The sequence below is a fragment of the Cryptotermes secundus genome, unplaced genomic scaffold (assembly GCF_002891405.2).
Source record: "Cryptotermes secundus unplaced genomic scaffold, Csec_1.0 scaffold454, whole genome shotgun sequence".
Taxonomy (NCBI): domain Eukaryota; kingdom Metazoa; phylum Arthropoda; class Insecta; order Blattodea; family Kalotermitidae; genus Cryptotermes; species Cryptotermes secundus.
In genome coordinates, this window is record NW_019729215.1 from 469,128 (window position 1) to 487,583 (window position 18,456).

Below are 18,456 nucleotides of genomic sequence, written 5' to 3' on the forward strand. Positions count from 1 at the left end.
ATAAAGAACGACACAATGCACGCAGTCACAAGAGTAGAACACATCATAAGACATAACATACATACAACCTTAGAAACATAAGAAGACGATCCCCCCATGTGGATGATCAATAACACACACGAATTTAAAATATGACGCATGAGATAAAAAGTTTTAACAAGTTTTAAATACATAAACTTTATCATTATATAAGGACGTACACAAATTTAATATTATTTGTAAATAGACATATAAAGGCAAGCAGTGAAATGGTTGACGGATCGATACACCTGAAGATGGCAGCATACTGCCGAAACATGTAGTGCAGAAATGGTAAATGGGATTGAATGCACTTGAAGACTGTTAATACATACACATTATGAATATGAATCAGTGCAACAGGACGCTAAAATACTACATAGAATAAAGAAAGTGACGGGGAAGTTATCTACAGTATGTGCAAGATTTAATGGTTGGTTATTTGACAACTGTCTGCTAATTCAAGGGTCAAAAGTCTGATTAGATGAGAACATACTAGAAGCCTGTTCCAAGGTATGGGCAAGGTCTCAGTGAGTTTCAGACTCAAGCCAGATGAATTATAAGGTAATAGAAGACCCATTAGAGACTGAAACATTAAATCCATTGAACTGAGCCCTTAAGAAGGCGAGAGTAACTCTGCTGGCCAAGAAATTCCCTAATTTTTTTAATATATTATCATGTTCACAAGATGGCACCACTTAACCCTGTCATAAGCTAGATGAATCCAAGTCTATGAAGCAGAGTCATTCTTCAGCATCTTGATGGACCCTGTCCTTAATCACTTGAATCCATGTCCTCATAAATCATTTACATAAGATACATCCATGACTGTCCACCAGTCACCTTGGTCTTCCTGCATGATATCTTCTTACAAAATGTATGCATGTACTTTGCCTCTCTGCCAGGCGTATTACATACATTACCCATCAAAATATCCTCGATTTGACTAGCATAAGAGAATCAGACAACTCTAAAAACTGTTAACTTCCTTATGCAGTTCTCTTCTCCCCCTTAGATTCCAGTATTCTGTGCTCAGTCACCCTCAATGCATGAGGCTTGTTCAAATGAAACCTGCTCAGACATTGCTCTGGATGAAGGAGTGTGGGCCAGTACAAACAGTCCCTATGACAGTGAGGCAAGCCCCCCACTGACACCAGCCAATGGACCCTCACAACAATGAACTCCCCAGGCTACTGCTGGAACCATTGCATTGTTCCCACTGTGATGTCATTGTCAAGCCCAGATCCATGGTGGTCCTTTGGTGCTTTCTTGAGAGCGTTCTAACATCTATGGGTTTCATTTGAACAGCCTTCTTATGGAGACCAAGCAACAGACAGGTTTACACATGATTATTTACTAAAGATGCTAAGTTTCTGCTCCCTGTCATGTACAGCCCTGTAGTCCTTTAGGAAACTTGACCTGCTTTATGATAGATGCCCACTTCTGTCTGGGGCCACATTTCATCTGGCCCCTACCTTTCATACTGTCTAGCATATGTGACACTACCAGGGGCATATGCCCTTGCTATAATAGCCCTCTATGGGTGATCAGGTGAAACAAAACCTCTTCCTGCAACAAGGTTTAAGTAACAGCTTGGGAAAAATGTTGCTTCCTGTATCTTCCAGCTAATGTCATCATAAAGCCTATCAATACACTTCGTGCTATCATCACAATCACACACTTACCTTCCTTGCCTTACACAGAACAAAATTACCGTTCCTATTGAGTTTGTTGGGTCACTTTCACTCACAAGTCTCTCCTTATCACATACATATAATCTGAGTTCTAACCTATAAGTTCACAGTCTTCTCCATCTTGCAGTGATATTACTTAAATATCAGTCATTTCTATGGACTGTTCAATTTAATACACATCCAAACCAATATTCCATGATTATTCTCTACCATCTGTGAGAACTCTCCAAAGAGTATCTTCATTAACTACTTAAATATTCCAATCTTAATTACCAATTTCATAAAACAATGTAAAATACAGATTCATTACAAACTTTATCACAGTGATCTTGTATTAATGTACGTTATTTTCTTGCAGTCTTCACTAAGCTTGTTCACAACATAAATAACTTCCCTTAATATTAACAACTACATATGCTGCTGGTTCAGATATTAGCACAGAAACCGCTACAGAATCTGAATATTAGTGGAGTATGCCAAAAACCCAGAACGAGCCTCACACCACAGTTCATTCATTACTTCTAAATATTCTTTACTTATTAAGAAATGTAACATTTACAGTGAACTGATAAGTCACACAGAAATGTTTCAGTCTTAATACGCCTAGATGAACATAAAATCTAATATGAAAGAAATGAGAGAATGTGGCTGTCAATACCGATATTATTTCAACTGAAAATACAAGCACAAAGAAAACTAGTTTAATTTAAAGTGATATAAAATGTATGGCTGACCTGTATAATGAATCCATTCCCAGGCGCAGAAAATCTTAAATAGAACCACAGGGCACTACCGTCTCTCCGGTGAAAGGATGATTTAAAATTCAAGTCACATTCTTGTTAAATAGAACTGCACCACAAACATTATCGTAATTGTAAATTAACATAGTAAAATATTAAAATAAATCTCGTGTTCAAAACTTGACCATTTCTTCTAGCACGTGACGCGTATTGGTTATATCATACCACTCACAGGATGAAATTTATAATACATTTATGAATCGAATTACGACGTTTCTTTTACAGTCATATGGCGCAAGTTTCAAACTATTAACAAATGCATCTGAAATTTGAAATATGTTTTTCCTAAACTCCACTGTGTAATAACATTTTGTAGCCGTAATTTAACACAAGTACGATACTCAAAATCATGTTATAAATTCCGCCATGTTATATGTCAGCAATCGATGTGCACAGTCGAATGAACCATAGATTATTTTGGTTGCTAAAGTTATCGAAAGGTACCTGTGGTTTTGAAAAGGTCGCGCCATAGCTCAAGCAGTTAGTCGCTGGCTTCCCAACGCGGCGGCCCGGGTTCGATCCCGGGTTTGGTCTATAATCATAATTAAGCCATTTATTTATGTAATTAGTACGAGTATTGCCTTCCATGACTCATCTCTCAAATAAATAATTACCTATCTGTGATACTTCGCGTAATTTGGTACTCGTATCACGCTCTACCGGCGACACTTGTAATTATTTGACAGAGTGATACTTGGAATCAGGGAGGAAGGTTGAGAAGGTTGTCCATCTATGAGCGAAATTTCTAATACATTCGGCAGATGTCTAGTGTCACTCCATCTATCTTGTAAAACTTAAAACACAGACACCCATCACAAAGCGCGCTTCAATTTCCAAACAGAAACTTGCGAAATAGCGGATTTATATTAAGATAATCAACGCAAATTCAAATAATTCCTAGGTAATTAACTCACCTTCGCCTTCTCGATGGAATCATATCTCTTTCTTCAGAGGCTGATAGTCGATCAGTCAACAAAGTGGAACTCGAAAATTAATTACCGCATTCACAACAGCACGATTAAATTGTGGGCGGAACATGTAACACGCATTAGAAAATTTAGAGACGCCTAAAAGATAGTGTGAAACCTGAAGGGGGAGACCACTTGGGCCCCACGAGTAAATATACGTTATGACCTTTACTTAATTGAGCACCACGCTATGAAGAGGTGTGGAAAAGTGGAGGTGTAGCTCCTCTAGGTCCACGCTGCGGTCACTTACCTTCGGGGAAATCGCAACGGCGCCCATTGCACAGGGAGGTTTGTCTCTCTTACAGGAGATCTGAACGTCGTGAAGAGAAAGATTCCTTGCCCCAACCCGGGAATCGAATCGAGATCCTCCGTTCGTCGATACGGTAGCCTACTAACTATACCGACTGAGCTAATCCGAGTCATGGAGCAAGTGAAAAATCATTCCTCAAATGATTTTAAGATATTGATCGTCATGGTGTGTATTAGATTCAGCTGGCTCAGGATGGGGTCAGAACTGTGGTCTTGCGAATACGGTGATGAACATGAGATCTGAGGTTCTCAGGGCTGTACGTACAAGGATTACGGTTATATGGTATGTGACGCCGTGTAGCTTCGCAGATAATTATAAAGTTTTTGAAGAAGCAGCTGCCTCTGTCGTTAGCACAGAAGAATGAGCCGCGTGGGGAAGAAGTGTATAGAGAGAGGACAAGAACCTGAAGCCTGAGCCTAAGATCGCCGCTCTCTCACAGGCGAGGAGGCAAGATGATAGGAAATTGTCTCATCTCCTTTCTAACCTTCGTTCCCTATCTCTACCGCCTTTCATTGAGCAGGTAACTGTTCTGCACTGAAGAAGAATAAAGCAGGTTCCTCCAAAATGACATGACGTCATATCGTAGTAGGCTGCGAGCCTTAGGGTTTCGTAAAATGGCGCCGGTTTGCTGATAAAGCTGAACAGACACTGCACTCCATTGCGGCGGCTTGCTGCAACAAGGCAGGAGGAGCATTGTCTGGGTGGGCATGAACGTCTCTCTCCTACGTAGCTGACTCAGGCACCAGCATAAGGAGCGTGGGCAGGGACATGGAAGGAAACGAGGAATTTCCCCCGTCATCCCTAGATTTATGGCAAAAGAAGAAAACCTGTCAAATGTCAATAACAGAGGGAACAAATATTTCGAAAAAAGAATTCACTCTTCTATGCTGAACGCTCTAGGGCGGTCAGTAAAGGAAGTCACGAATTGCTCAGACGTCAAGTTTGTAATCACAACTTCTGAATGCCCCCCCCCCTACCCGATAGAGCCTGTAAGAATCCATAGCAACGTGCCGAAGTCGAGCGGACGTCCGTAAACTGCATTACCGTAAAGGCGCGTCCGCATTACTCGCGCTCGTGCGTCAGAAGCTTACTGCTGATATCTGTTGTGAAGAAATGCGAAGGCTTTGTATGCAAACCAGTTTGGGCGTCCACTTCGTCAGCTCCAGATCCTGCTTTCCCGGCAGCAGTAAGCTTCTGACGCACGAGCACGAGTAATGTGGACAGGGTCTGAGGTCCTACAATCCGGTGAAAGTTCACCGACATTTCGGAACAAAGCTGATCCAACCAAGTAACCAGCAACAATCAGGCAGCAAGGTTCGAATTTGAGGATGGTGGAAGACGTAGTTTCCTGCAAGAAACTTCGATGGACGTGTACCGAACTACACGGCGTCACATCTCACTCTTCATAAGAGCAACTCGCAATCAATCGACGCTCAGCACCCCAGTCGGTACGAGGGCAGCCTGATGACGCAAGTCGGGCATGCCGTGAACACAGCCACCAATAATATATTATCCATAACACCGCGGCACAAAATCAGCTACTACAGATTCAAAATCCCAATAATTTTAAAATATAAGACACAAGTGATCATAATAAATTTAGTGTATACAAGAGACAGAAGTGCTCAGTAGATGTGTACAGAGGTTATGCAGGCAGTAACAGTACACAACTGCTCCCATATGCAATACACTGACAAGTGCAGCAAGAAAGAGCAGTCAGAGTAAAAATGAGAATGCACAAATATATCACCTGACGATGGCCAGAAAGAGTCGAAACCAGTTGTAACTGTATACATGTATACGCCTGACTGGGCGGGTTAGTGGGCATGGAGATACTGTTCACTTGTTTCGGCCTACAGCAATACTGCGATGCACAGCGATGTTCACCTGCCTAATTTCTCTGCCTTTTGTATTTCTTTTTTCATCCTAACGTGATTTAAATATTAGCTGTGAATTTCAGTAACTATTTTGCTGAAGTGGAGTCCCACTTGAAGAACTTGCAGCCATTCTGCTGCTGACAAAGAATCTCCACCTTTATGAAGCCTGAAGGCACACTGACATGTACACATGTGCCCGCCACTTGGCCCTATCTAGAGCCACATGGCTCCACTCAGAAAAATCATATTCTTTCTTTAAGATTCGTCTCTGTGTTCCCTTCCCATCTATATTTAGATCATCCAAGTGATGTTTTATCTTCATTATTTATAATTAAAATTGTGTATGTATTTCCCGTTTCCAGTATGGCAAAAACTTATAAGATATGTTTGGCACACTGAAGATGGAGGAACTATGATCCTTCGAAACGTCGATACCCACGTACCAAAATACACTGCGAAAAACAATATTAATGTCTAAATATATCGTCCCATTCATTAGAGATATCCAGGCCACTGAGGTAACACAACAAACACCAAGCGCGTGTGCAAAATCTGTTCCATGCGTGACCGCACAAGTTCTATAACTTGAGTAACACAAAGAAAATGCTAAAATACTTTATTCTGACTGAAAACGTGTTACGTTTTGAGGATCGTCACATAAAACGTACAGCAGCAGTGTTAAAGGCTAGAGCTGACTAGTCTGTCCCTCACCACGTGACCATCCTTCCAGCTACGCGCGCCTATGCGCACCATCCGTCACCACGGTCACAGTTTACACCAAGATGGCGTGAATTATCGGCGAGTCACTCTGCAGCATATTTGGCTTCACTCCGGACGCGCCGGCGCCATGTTACGACGTCAGGAGATGGCAGTCAGGAAGGGAACAGGGGTCCCGAAACTGCCGTACCCTGTGGTGATGGAGTCTGAGCACTTCGAGGGGAGAAGGGGAGGAATGTCTTGCGGCAGGTTGCGTCCTCTCTGGATGCAGCACTCGGCATCCCCAGGGTTCGCGACGGGCACAGGGACCGCGGGTCCAGGTCCGTTGTAGAGACATACAAAACACGTGACAGACACGAACTGCAAGAAGACAAAACCAATAAGAAAAAGATGCAGAACGCGTTGTCCATAAAGTACCACACAAAGCTCTCAACTGCGTTTTCCTCAGATCTAATAAAAATATTTTGGATATGAAATTGCAAATATCACTTTGAACAAAATCTGTAGGCGAGCTCATGGGAAACATGCGAAAGTCAGTTTCGATTCGTATGTAAATTATGCCACATTTTGAATCAGCATGGATCCGTGTACATGCACTTCCGTTCTCGTGTAAACTGGGCTTCGTTATCGAACAATGCAGCTCAAAATAAGCAACTTTCATACTGCGTTCCGACGAGCTTAGCACAGCCATTCATGCGATACATGGAGAAATACTTTTCCAGTCTCAGTGAAATCCGATGAATGTTTGGAAGAAGGCATTTCCATTCCTATGTGAACTAGGCTGTATTGTGGTAACTGAGGCTCGGGGGTGTAGCCGTTCTATGTCTGTGTGTCTAAAGCTTGAGAGAACTGCAGTTTCATGAGGCCCCACATGAAGAAACTGACTTTAAACGTCACCGAGCCGCCATTCATTGAATATTTGTCAGCTGACCAATTTCATGGCATAGAATCCTTCTTTAGAAGCTGACAGTGACCCAGGCGGTAAAGAATGCTCCCGCCTTTTACAGAACACGTAGGCTCATTACCGTGCTCACAACAGCCCAAAGCTGGCCACACTCTCACACCCCGTTCCCTTCTCTTCAGTTTAAATTTGTATCTGCTCGCTTATATGGTTTGTCTTGCGTGCTGCATGTCCCACCCCTCTCATCCTCCTTTATTTGACAGCCCTAATTGATGTCTGGTGAGGAGTACAAACCTTGAAGCCCCCTCAGCAGCCCGTTCTCAAACACCCTCAGTCTGTATTCTTCCCTTAATTATTAGGGGGACACTACCCGACAGCAGTCACATTTCCTTGTACTGCATATTCAGCATCGTGTACTGTTTAGTGCCTCAACTCACCACCAGGAGGTGCATGCCCACGGGAAACAGGGTTCCACTCCGGAATCCAATCGTGTCATACAGCACACCCCCAACTGAGGGCCCCACGAAGGCTCCGAGCGAGAAGAACGAGGCCCACAGCCCCGCCACCATCCCGTATGTGGTCATGTCGTCAGGAAAGCCACTGGCCCTGCAGGAAACACATGTACCGGTAAAAAGTACTGACATTCACACAGGTACACCATAGTCAGCAGCATGCAGAGTGAGGAAGCCTTCCGGAGCCTGAGAAGTGCTCACTGGCCTGGGTGTTCTTGACGGACTGCATTGATTTGTCTGAGATAGAACGATTTATGAACCACAGCAGATCGCTCTGCTTGCCTCCCGCTTCATACTAGCTACTTGTTTGGCTTCTTTGAACCTGAAGATGGAGGCAATGTGCTCCACCGAAAAGTCGATGAGTTTATATTGAAATGCATGGCCTCACATCCCAAAGAACAGTCGGCTCCGAAAATTCACCTGCATGCTTTACACCCAGTATGTGTCCTATGTCATGACATGACATGACATGACATGACATGTTGCTTTGAGTCACTGCTACGGTAAATGGGTCCCATGTTGCAGTCATATTTCTTACCCCTGCACCAAACACAAAGCGAGTTTTGTGGATGGCTCAGTCAGTACTTACACAGAGGATCTGATGATGTCAATGAAGCATGGTACTAATATGGAGGCCGTGCCGATGCCGTGGACGATGAGGCCGAGTACACACATCCACATGGTCCTACAAAAGAAGATACAGGTGCTCATGTGTAACACTGTTTACGTGTGTCCCTCTAGCTCCGACTTCTTGAATTCAGTCGGAAACAGCACAGCTCACGGCTGTGTGCTGCCCAGTGGTAGGAAGCAGCCGTAATTTAATTGGGACATTTTCATAGAGAGACTGAAGAAAACTACGAAACCTTTAAGTAGAGATTTGAATCGAGGCCTCCAGAATACAAAACCGAGTGTGTATGCATTCGCCCGTGAAATTCGGGGTTTTCTGCGTGCGTTATGTTTTGACGGCAGGCAACCCCTCCACTCGGACAGTGTTGCTGTCCTTCAGCGGAGATGTGTAGCTCATTCACCGACTCTCAGATGAGAAGGGATGGAGGGCCATTTAGCGCGCATGGGACAGAACAGACATGAGCGCAGGATTTTGTTCGGAAATCCTGAAGGAAATAGATCAGTTGGAAGATGAAAGGTAGATATGAGGGTAATATTAAAATGGATCTTAGAAGAAATCGGGAGGAAAGTTGTGAAATGGATTCATCTGGCTCAGAATACGCTTCCAATCAGAAATTCACCCCGGACAGACTGCCTAATGCGAGAGTTATGCAGCCGGTTTAAACCTCCTCTTCCCCCAGTTATCAATCCTGGAGGTGGCACTTCCGAAGTTTGCCGAAAAGTTGGAGGAGGGCCCCCCACCCAGAAAGCCACGCAATATTAAAGCGCAGCTATGTAAAGTGTGTATAGAGTATCAGGGCTTGAGGGGGTGAGATGGCGTCCAGGCAGGACAAATGTGGGGGACTCCACCACACGAATTATATGGCGAACCATACTTTAACGTCATTACAACACATTCCTGACTAATCATCACTAGAAGCACAGGGCAGCTGCCGGACGACAATACATTTTTTTTAATTTGCTACTATCTCAACATTGCAGAAGAATACAGAAGAAAAAGGCCAACATTAAGTGGGCCACGCATGTAGAATGTTCTCAGTGAGGGAGGATACTCACGTTGGGAGAGGCAGCCCCGGCAAGGGGCCCACCAGGAAGTAGCTGGTTACGATGCACACACTTCCGGCCACCATCACCTTCTTGGGCTGCACTTCGAGGTCACAGAGGCGGCCCACGAGCGGTGCGGACACTGCGTACAGCGTACCACTGATAACGAACATGACCCCTGTGACGACCGGCGTAAGACAGAACTGTAACAAGAAATGTGTCTCCTCATCGCTGCTGGGCCCAGCTTGTATCTGGGACCGGCCCTTGCGTGGTACTAAATGGACGGAGCTTCAAACAAGACGCTGCCATCCATACCTCGAGCTGCAACTGTGCTCTTGAATCTTGGCTGGGGCCATGTACGCCCACAGGATTCTTTCAAAGGGAGGTTCGAGGGAGGCAGAGAGAGATAGTATATCTTTTCACTGGCGTAGGTGCAGCAAGAAGTGCACTGACAAACTAAAGTCGTTGCGGTTTAAAAAACACTTTTAAGAGTCGCCCTAGAGTTGTGGGTCTCTGTTGTGAAACACGGATGGCGCCAGAGACTGGGAACAAGAATCTGTGATATTAATATTTGGTACATCTACTTATCTCTTTATCAGCTGAGAATCTGAATATATGTGTATCACTCGAATATTACTTGCACGTATACCGGCAGGGTGTGCGCCGGTAAACACGGATGAGGCAGGCGAATGATGACGACTGATCAATTGCATCAGTAAAAATGTGAGATCTCTATGAACATGCTGATTATAATTTCAAGGTAGGAACAGCAGAATAAATAAAGCGAACAGAGTAACAGTTTTCCGCTGTTAAATGCAGACTAAGTATGTGTTACTGTCTCGTCACCAAAATGCAGGGCAAAATCATGACACAACGATAGGAAACAGATGTTCCGAAAATGTGGTACAGTTCAGACATTTGGGAACGACGATAACAGATCAAAACCTGATTCAGGAGGAAATTAAGAGGCGACTGAATTCGGGTAATGTTGCTACATATCATTCAGTCCAGAACCTTTTGTCTTCTCGTCTGCTGTCCAAAAACATACAAATTAGAATATACAAAACTAATTTTGGCTATGGTTCTGTATGGGTGTGAAACTTGGTCTCTGACATTAAGGGAGGAACATAGACTGAGGGTGTGTGAGAACAGGGTGTTGAGAAGAATATTTGGACCGAAGAGAGATGAAGTGACGGGAGGTTGGAGAAAACTGCATAATGAGGAGCTTCATAACTTGTACTCTTCTCCAAGAATAATTAGAATGATCAAGTACAAGGAGGATGAGGTGGGCAGATCATGTAGCACGAATGGGGGAGACGAGGAATGGGTATAGAATATTGGTGGGAAAGCCAGAAGGAAAGAGACCACAAGGAAGACCAAGGCGTAGGTGGGTGGACAATATTAAAATGGATCTTAGAGAGATAGGATGGGATGGGATGGATTAGATAGATCTGGCTCAGGATAGGGACCAGTGGAGGGCTCTTGTGAACACGGTGATGAACTTTCAGGTTCCATAAAATGCTGGGAAATTCTTGAGTAGCTGCAGAATTGGCGGCTCCTCAAGAAGGGCTCGGCTCCATGAGTAAGTAAGTAAGTAAGTAAATAAATGCAGACTAAGTTAATCTCTCCGCTGTCCTTATATATTTGAATCTTTCGAGTGTCAACATCGATTGCTCAATTACAAACTGGCGGTCTTTTGAACATGATTTTGAGCAGTGGGTTTATGTTATGTTATGATTACCAGAACGTTTTTTCTTAAATGGGTTTTAAGGTAAACATTTTAATTTCAAATGCATTTGTTAATAATTCTAATTTTTCGCATTGTAATTATAGATCAAATACCTTGGGCTGGTACAGAAATCGTTTAGAAATTTCATCTAATAGATGGTGCGACATCACTTACTGGCTCAACCCATTCTCGGCAAACTCTGAGTAATAGTTGCAAATTCCACCGATAGAGTGTATGAATCTTTTGCACATGCTACCATCTATAGCCATGCATTACGCGCTTAAGTAATGGCGCAATTTTCAAGGTGGGAATGTCGTAAGTTGCAGTCATGTTGGGTGTTGGTTCACGATTACGTTGACGTATTAGTGCAGTGTCGTTTATTAAGAAAATATAATTTCAATTTTAAACGTATATCCTACATCTCTGAGGAGTTTTCTTATGTCTGTCCTTACGTATGTTTTCATTACGCAGGTCAATCTTCGGTTTTTAAATAATTTAAACGTAATTAATTTTCTTTCTACCTGTACTTGCATGTACTCTGTAAAACTACCTTTCAGAGTGTGTTCGCTGATAGTAGAGAGTTGTTAGGAGATTGTTGATTTGAACAGTCCATAGAAATGACTGATATTTAAGTAATATCACTGTGACTGTGAACTTATAGGTTAGAACTCAGGTTATATGTACATGATAAGGAGAGACTTGTGAGTGAAAGTGACCCAACAAACTCAATAGGAACGGTAATTTTGTTCTGTGTAAGGCAAGGAAGGTAAGTGTGTGATTGTGATGATAGCACGAAGTGTATTGATAGGCTTTATGATGACATTAGCTGGAAGATACAGGAAGCAACATTTTTCCCAAACTGCTACTTAAACCTTGTTGCAGGAGGAGGTTTTGTTTCACCTGATTACCCATAGAGGGCTATTATAGCAGGGGCATATGCCCCTGGTAGTGTCACATATGCTAGACAGTATGAAAGGTAGGGGCCAGATGAAATGTGGCCCCAGACAGAAGTGGGCATCTATCATAAAGCAGGTCAAGTTTCCTAAAGGATTACAGGACTGTACATGACAGGGAGCAGAAACTTAGCATCTTTAGTAAATAATCATGTGTAAACCAGTCTGTTGCTTGGTCTCCATAAGAAGGCTGTTCAAATGAAACCCATAGATGTTAGAACGCTCTCAAGAAAGCACCAAAGGACCACCATGGATCTGGGCTTGACAGTGACATCACAATGGGAACAATGCAGTGGTTCCAGCAGTAGCCTGGGGAGTTCATTGTTGTGAGGGTCCATTGGCTGGTGTCAGTGGGGGGTTTGCCTCACTGTCATAGGGACTGTGTGTACTGGCCCACACTCCTTCATCCAGAGCAATGTCTGAGCAGGTTTCATTTGAACAAGCCTCATGTATTGAGGGTGACTGAGCACAGAATACTGGAATCTAAGGAGGAGAAGAGAACTGCATAAGGAAGTTAACAGTTTTTAGAGTTGTCTGATTCTCTTATGCTAGTCAAATCGAGGATATTTTGATGGGTAATGTACATAATACACCTGGCAGAGAGGCAAAGTACATGCATACATCTTGTAGGAAGATATCATGCAGGAAGACCAAGGTGTAGATAGGCAGGTAATAATGAAGTGGAAATGGGTTGGATGGAGTTCAGTCCGATGTTTTTGTGAAAGCAGTGATGAACTGTTGGGTTCTTAAATAACAGAATTTCTAGTACAACAGAATATCAGCTGTTCAGAGGAAAGTGAACTCCATTATGTTCCAGAACTTAGAAAATAATCCAAGTTCACTGAAAATATTTCTTAGCCTTGTTGGTTTTTATGTTGTATATAAATAAACCTTTTTCTGCTTTCTACCGCAGACCTGATTGCGGGCACCCGAAGATATGAAACTCACTCACTGTTCCTGCCAATATGTGCTAATGTTGCAGTAGTTTTTTGTACGTGATTCAAATGCTCATTCCAAATGTTTTTTTTTAATTACTCGAACAAACTTTAATTTCTGAATTTGAATGTTGTTATTTCTTTGAAGTTTCTTCTGCTGTGCATTATGAAATTGAACAGGAGAGCAAAATATTCAAAATTAAGAATGATCATTTCTTCTCTAATTATAAAATGTGACTTCACACTCTGAGGGGATGGCAGAAGAGAAGTTTAAATTTATTGAGAATGAAGTGTTGAAGGAATGTTTGCAGCTAAATGAAATGAAGTAAGTCTTAAGCAGAGAGAATGTTACGTGAAGGGAACTTGATATACATAGCTCTGTTTATATCAGGAAGCTTTATGTTGAGCAGAGAAAATTCCCATCTTGTGGAAAGAGGAAATTCAATTATGAAACTGCCCCTGTCACCATTTGTATCCACATGAATTACTTTTCTACCCTGAAGATGGAGGCAGCAGGCATATGCCAGACTACACAGTCTTACATCCCAGAACACTAGTCTTAACAGTCACTGTCATGAGAGCCACAGATCTCACGAGGTATACGACCGGGTGAGATTGTTATTTCTTGGTCACGCTTTGATCTTGAGGGTTATTTTGAACATATTCCTCAATCCTCAGTGTAGATACACAAAGTCATAACATGTAAATCCACGTTATGAATCGGCACTGTTGTGAAAATCTCAAATTTCCGACTTCATGGTATGGTGCTTAGGTGCGGGGGCAACTGGGTGCAGGTCATACCTTTCGGAGGTGGGGCTCCAGCGTAGCTGAGTAGAAGCCCATACTGACAGCAGTTGCTGCTATGCAGAATGAATCCAGTCCCACATCAGGAATTTTGAACATGGCGAGCAGCTTCACTGTAACAGGATTTATTTAAATTCTGTTTAATATCACAGTTTGGCCTCATTTTCTGACTATGTTTTTATGTATTGTTGTACCTTGTGAGCCACTGGAAATATATTTCTCATAATCAGGTCCCAAATTATGATTTCGAGCAGCATTATGTCTCTCTACATGTTTCATCTTCAACACTTGGTGATGAATTTGGATTAAATTTCACATGGACAGTCTACGCTACACATTGTATAGTGAATACCATATTGTAACTCCTGATATTAATACTGAATTATTGCTTTTTCTTTTGAAAATCAAACATTGCAGTCAAGAGATTAGCCCTCTTGCTTTGTTAGGTCACAGGTTCAAATCTCAGCTTTCAGACCATCTATTGTTAACTCCAGTTTATTATGGTTTTCTTCAGTCCATCCAGGCAAGTGCCAAGACAGTGCTGCAAATTATACCACAACTGTTCCCTTCCTTCCACATTCATTCCAGTTCATTATTCACTGACTGTCTTGTCATTTTGTGCTACATAACCTAAGCTGTTGAGTCTGTTATTAATTGTACCTCAATTAGATAAATTCTTTTGAAAATAATTCATGATACAGTTAATGAGATATATTTTCAATGAATATTTTAGAATTATATGGGGAAAAAACTGCATCTGATTAAATATTTTAAACATTTTTCAAGTAGTTTGTTGATCAAAATCTTACAAGTTGAACCAGGGGAAAAATTAATATGTTTTGGTACCTGAGATTTTCTTTATTAATCAATTAAACCTCACACACAAACTCTTCATTGTGATTCAAAATGGAATGTGTCTTCCCAATGAAGCGCTTGTTAAATTTGTCCATCTCTGGCTTCATTTTGACTCTGCACATATCAAAACTTCATATTAAAGCCATTTGCAAATTAACTTACCTTCTGGTCTCAGCTGTCCTGGTTCATTTCCCAAAGGGGGCAGGATAAAATATATAAATATCGCATCAAGCATTAGAAATGTTCCCATTGAAACAAATGGGAGAATGTAGCCGCCTAGCTGTGGAAATAGAAACATTGTCAGAGGCTAAGATACTTGGTTCAGTGCCATCAGTCACTTAGGTATTTAATCCAACACTGATAGACACTAAAAGATCGTTCTGTTTCTTGAAGATACATTTCATAATATTATCCTCCTATCAGACTTTTCCATGTGGTTGCATTATGGACTTTGTGGTGAACACATTTTGCTTTTAGCAGGAGCTTATCTCCTTCCCTCCAGCTCATGGGCATTCTCTTATTGTGACATGTAGGTCCATTGTTGAGTAACAGCTGTGTAAAACAGGTGACAGTACAGCAAGCATTGCTAGGGAACAGCTCTGTGGAAATTTTACCCTGGCAACGAAATAACATGGAGTAATGGAAAAGACAGATTGAAGTTGTGAGAAGTGAGAAGCTGGTAGCTGAGGCCGGGGACAGTTTGGGAACCAGAAGAAGGGGAATGTCATCTGTTGGAAGCTGCTACCAAGCAACGGCTAGTAAGTCTGAGAAGGCTTTATGTGTGCTGCAGTTGCAGTGATCGTTGGAGAGTGTAACTAAGTGAGACTGCCGTAGTTATTTGTAGTTATGAGTGTAAGTATCCAACAAATCCAGTTACCAGTCCAAACTTTGTCTCTAGTCACACTCAACCATGTTACAGTAGTCAACATTGCCACTGGATTGGTTAAATGTACTTACTGAAAACAGCATTCCACCAATCATGGGTCCTACGATGTAGCCCAGACCATAGAATGTTTCCAGCGCAGCCTGTAAGGTGAAGAACATACTATGAAGGGTGTGCTGTCACTCTTGTACATATGTTGGACATGTCCCATCATTTCTTTCATAAAGGAACAATATTTTCGAAGCTGACTCTGTTTTAATGAAACTACAAAACCTACACCAGGAGCTCTATCAGATGGGGTTATCTGTCCTTGACTGTGAAATGTGTCTCTTTACTGAAAATAAGCCAATGTAAAATAACCCTAATGTACGTCAGTTCAGTAGCATGCAAGTATCTGGTTGGCTGATCCTAAGAATTGCCTGTGCATTGTTAATTGTCTGAAATGGTGGATAATTATGTCATATGGGCCTATTTATTGCTCACACTTTTTCATGTCACCAATATTAGCATGATGCAATTTCTGTGTTCTGATTCTCACATACAAATTGTTTTTGTTTTCTTTGTCTCCAGTAATGATTTCCTTAACTCCTTTGTATCACAGCGTGTCTGCAAAACAACAGGAAATTGTGTTGTGGTGTTCTGGCTTCTGGTACCAACATACCACATCCACATTCTGGACTAAAGACACAGGCAACATGTTCCTCTGAAACATTCATAACCCCCTACCAGATTGCACGGTGGCATAATCCAGAAGACCGCAGTATAAAACGTGCGAGACTTTGGGTTCATATAGTACAGTAATATCTTCTGGCATGTGACACGGTGTGGCCTGGTGTAAGGTACTAATATTTTAGTAGAACCTGCTGCCTCCATCTTCAGTAATATATCATGAAGTTTGGAGTTGCCATGTAGTTTGGTAGGTTGCTATCAACATTCTTGAAAAACCTGTTCCCGACTTCTTCAGGGTTTACCCTGAAGATGGAGGTGACCTTGAAGACAGGCAGCACGTTCCTGTGAAATGGTTGAATTTCTACCAGAAAACGTGGCGTCTCATTCCAGAAAGCAGTACTCTTCATAGTACCTACTGTGAGAACCTCGAACCTCAAGTAAGAGGGAATCCACTTGTCTGATCAGACATACCAATGATGAATGAGAGTGGAGCAAATAACACTAAAAAATTAAGTGCCTCCTGCATAGAAAACACGTTGAGGTCTCCGCTACAAAGCCCAACCAGTTAATGCTGTTTAGGGAAACAGTCGCTGTTTACTGTGAGAGCCATACAGAACACACAGATACACTGTGGGCAGAATGCAGAGTTTTAGTATGTTCAGTCCGTACCCACAGGAAACATTACGTCTCCACTACAGAGCCCAACTGGTTAATGCAGTTTAGGGAAACAGCCGCTGTTTACTGTGAGAGCCATACGGAACACACAGATACACTCTGTGGGCAGAATGCAGAGTTTTAGTATGTTCAGTCCGTACCTCACAGGAAACATTACGTCTCCACTACAGAGCCCAACCGGCTAATGCTGTTTAGGGAAACAGTCGCTGTTTACTGTGAGAGCCATACGGAACACACAGATACACTCTGTGGGCAGAATGCAGAGTTTTAGTATGTTCAGTCCGTACCTCACAGGAAACATTACGTCTCCACTACAGAGCCCAACCGGTTAATGCTGTTTAGGGAAACAGTCGCTGTTTACTCTGGGACTCATATGGAACATATAAACACACTGTGTGGTCAGGATACAGAGTTTCTGTATATTAAAGCGTGTGATATATGTATGTAGTTTGGTTCTGAATTTGTGTATATTTATTTATGGTTTATTTTATGATGCTGTCATTAGCTCTCTATGTAGTATTGAATTGTAGCATAGTTAGTGAATAGTGAATTTGAAGGAATGTGGAAGGAAGTGATTCTGCCCTAATTTGAGGCACATCCTGTGTTGGGTTCTGTTCCAGGGCCAGCTTCACACTGACTGCGTGGAGATGACTGCACAGCACACAGATACTCACGAAGGTAGTGGCCACTGAGTCTGGGAATACGGACGCTGTGATGGCAAATGCAGCAGTTGTAGCAGCTGAAGTTCCCAGTGCCTCCACAATGCGAATAGTGAATGACAGAGTGATGAAGTCTATGTGCCCTGTGACCAGGTCTAGTAGCCTGAAATGCAGGTTACAGACTACATGTGATGCACAGAAATTAGCTATCACAACACAGCAAAATTCACACCATAGACATTTCAGAGGTTATTTAACAAGTGAACATGGTAATGGGGGCATGCGGTAGTGTAGTTGGTTGAGGCACTATGCTACAAGCTGGAAGGTTGTGGGTGCAAGTCCCAATGAGGTCATTAGATTTTTTTCAATTGACCTAATCCTTCCAGCTGCACTGTGGCCTGGGGTCAACTCAGCCTCTAACAGAAATGAGTACCAGGAATCTTCTTGGGGGTAGAGGCCAGCCAATGCATAGGGCTAACAATCTTGCCACCATCTGTGAGCCGATTGTCTAGAAAATGTGGGAACCTGAACATCTCACAACCTTATGGGTCTCCACCGCCTGTTCCAGGGATACATTTACTTCTTTTTCTTACATGGTAATGAACCTTGCAGTTAGAGGTGATCAGATGTGTTGTGAACTGTTCCAGTCCATAAGGTCACGTTACTGTAGACTTAAATATATCAAAACTGCCAGTCATATACTCTGAAGAAAGTTTTGGTTGTTATGTTAGTACAATGTAACATTAAGAAAGTTTAACCTAAATATAAATACATTTTAGCCGGGGGGGGGGGCGATTTTTATAAAGAAGAGCTAAAATGAAGAAAG

The 18,456-nt window shown here is 42.3% G+C and overlaps 2 protein-coding genes and 1 long non-coding RNA gene across 3 annotated transcripts in view; 1 reads left to right on the top strand and 2 right to left on the bottom strand.

Moving 5' to 3' along the window:
- LOC111865470 (protein takeout) overlaps positions 1 to 4,935 on the bottom strand; it is a 95,953-nt gene extending 91,018 nt beyond the window's left edge. The window contains exon 1 of the mRNA XM_023853545.2: positions 2,447 to 4,935. The gene's annotated coding sequence lies outside the window, so the exon portion shown is untranslated. The remainder of the gene's footprint in view (positions 1 to 2,446) is intronic.
- A 436-nt stretch (positions 4,936 to 5,371) lies between these two features.
- Positions 5,372 to 18,456, bottom strand: part of LOC111865469 (MFS-type transporter SLC18B1) — a 22,668-nt gene continuing 9,583 nt past the window's right edge. The window contains exons 5-12 of the mRNA XM_023853542.2: positions 17,646 to 17,793; positions 15,702 to 15,770; positions 14,907 to 15,024; positions 13,887 to 14,002; positions 9,481 to 9,671; positions 8,387 to 8,482; positions 7,723 to 7,891; positions 5,372 to 6,744 (exon numbers count right to left, since the gene is read on the bottom strand). Coding sequence (XP_023709310.1) covers positions 6,526 to 6,744; positions 7,723 to 7,891; positions 8,387 to 8,482; positions 9,481 to 9,671; positions 13,887 to 14,002; positions 14,907 to 15,024; positions 15,702 to 15,770; positions 17,646 to 17,793 — 1,126 coding nt within the window. The 3' untranslated portion in view covers positions 5,372 to 6,525. The remainder of the gene's footprint in view (positions 6,745 to 7,722; positions 7,892 to 8,386; positions 8,483 to 9,480; positions 9,672 to 13,886; positions 14,003 to 14,906; positions 15,025 to 15,701; positions 15,771 to 17,645; positions 17,794 to 18,456) is intronic.
- Positions 11,033 to 17,656, top strand: LOC117282403. Its single transcript, XR_004513132.1, has 3 exons — positions 11,033 to 11,963; positions 16,592 to 16,733; positions 17,592 to 17,656. It is a non-coding gene; the product is annotated as an uncharacterized LOC117282403 (long non-coding RNA).